General features: G+C 37.3%; 1 protein-coding gene across 1 annotated transcript; it reads right to left on the reverse strand.

Annotated features, from left to right (window-relative positions):
- Nucleotides 1-446: 446 nt before the first annotated feature.
- On the reverse strand, nucleotides 447-1541 carry LOC144752441 (lysophosphatidic acid receptor 6-like). The gene has a single exon (XM_078640370.1). It carries the CDS (start codon nucleotides 1539-1541, stop codon nucleotides 447-449), a length of 1095 nt encoding a protein of 364 aa, XP_078496496.1.
- Nucleotides 1542-1915: the final 374 nt, after the last annotated feature.

Raw genomic sequence — 1915 nt, forward strand, 5'->3', positions numbered from 1 at the left:
AAAACAGCTTTTGTTTTCCCTTGCTGTTGGTAGTTTTGAGGATTTTTTTTCAAAACACCACATACCAGCAAGGATAATAATAATATTCTGTCAAGTAAACTGTGTTTGTGAATTTTGAAACTGCTTGATTGAGTGAATAATGGCACAAAAATAATCTAAATCAATGCAATATGTTTCTAAAAGAGCACATGGATTAATCGTCCTCTACTACGTGTTCACCTGAATTGCCACATGAATACACTATCTCCTCTCTAATCCATGATTATTACCTAGAAATTATACATTAAATAGTATTTGACTTTTAAATCCTATGCTGATAAATAAATGTCCTTCCTTATTGTTGTCTGCATATACACTGAGTGAAACCTGATACAATATATTTTAATCAAGTGCTCTGAGGCTGACAATGTTGGGCTTTTCATCCTTTGATCCAGTTTGATATGTTCCTAACATTCATCAGTCCCAGGAACAGACAAGGACTGATGAACCTCAGTTACAGTGGTCCCTACTGTAATAGTGCCAAGCTGAGATACCTCTAAACTTGCTCCAGAACTTGAATTGCCTTGTTGGTTACGGATTCTGTAATGTTCACTACTGTTAAAAATACTTTTCCCCAGATAACGAAAGACATTGACCGAATCCTTAAAGAGGAAATAGAACTTGTCTGAAGCAAAACAGTACAAAATGGGATCAAAACAACAATTTGTTACAGATAACATCCAAGTTATGTAATAAACAACTTCCACACGCTCTAATAATTCACAATGCGTCGGGGAAAAAAACTTCACTGTGACTAATATTGTCCTTGTAATATGTACTGGCACATAGCAAATGATAAATATAACTAAAGTCACACTTATGGTTTGGATGGACTTGGATTTCATTACTTTGGTCACTGTATTCATTGGCTCCAATTTTAATATAAATCTGCCTAGTAAGGTGTAGCAAATTATGATGACTGCAAAAGGGATGAGAAGTCCAGAAAATAGGACCACCCAGTTCCAAACAAAGTACAGTGCAGCCATCTCTGTTTGATGGATGCTCAGACATTTGGTAGTGTCTTGTACTTGACTTGTTTTCAACGCAATAAAAAATGGCAATCCTTGAAAAAGGAGGCATCCCCATACTACAAGTGAAACTTTTTTAATGAATGAGTTTCTGGTTAGGACTGATCTCTTCACATTGTGGACAACAGCGAAGTATCGGTGTAGGCTGATGAGGGTAAGAAAGTAGATGCTTCCATACTTGTGAGTACTCAGGAGGAAAACCTTGAATTGGCAGAGGAATGTACCAAAGGTCCAGTTGTCAGTCAAGGAGTAGATGACGACAAGAGGTGCGGCCGGTGTAACGATGACATCAGAGATGGCCAAGTTGAACTGGAGGATGGTCATTGAGTTCCATTTCTTTATGCGAAACCAAAAAATCCCCACACTTATACAGTTCAGTATAAAACCACAGAAATAAAGTAAACTCAAAGAAATTGGGATTAATATATGTATCCTCTGCGGCTGGCACTCTGTGTGATTGTCTGAAGGGTTCATCCTCACAACGTAGAATAGATTTTCGAAGGTTAATACCTAGTTTTGAAAGAACAAAAATGTAAAACCTTTTGACAGAAACGGTTTTGATGAAAATGAGCATGTACATGTAATAAAATATCAAATAAACCATGTTTACCCTTTGGGGTGGTGGGCTGTAAGCAAAGCACTACTTACACAGAATACCTCTTTAAGGTCTGATGTTTTGTGGCACTTGCACCATTCATGGTGAACATATTATAGTCTATACATACTCTCTTTTCTTCCTCCCCTTTACTGTTGGCTTCTTTTGCTTAGCAACCTTGAGATAATGGTTTTCAACACTACTGAGTACATTTTGGATCATCCCTCGGGACCATTGAAGTGCATAATGCACT

This window comes from Lissotriton helveticus, chromosome 5_1 (assembly GCF_964261635.1).
Source record: "Lissotriton helveticus chromosome 5_1, aLisHel1.1, whole genome shotgun sequence".
Lineage (NCBI taxonomy): Eukaryota > Metazoa > Chordata > Amphibia > Caudata > Salamandridae > Lissotriton > Lissotriton helveticus.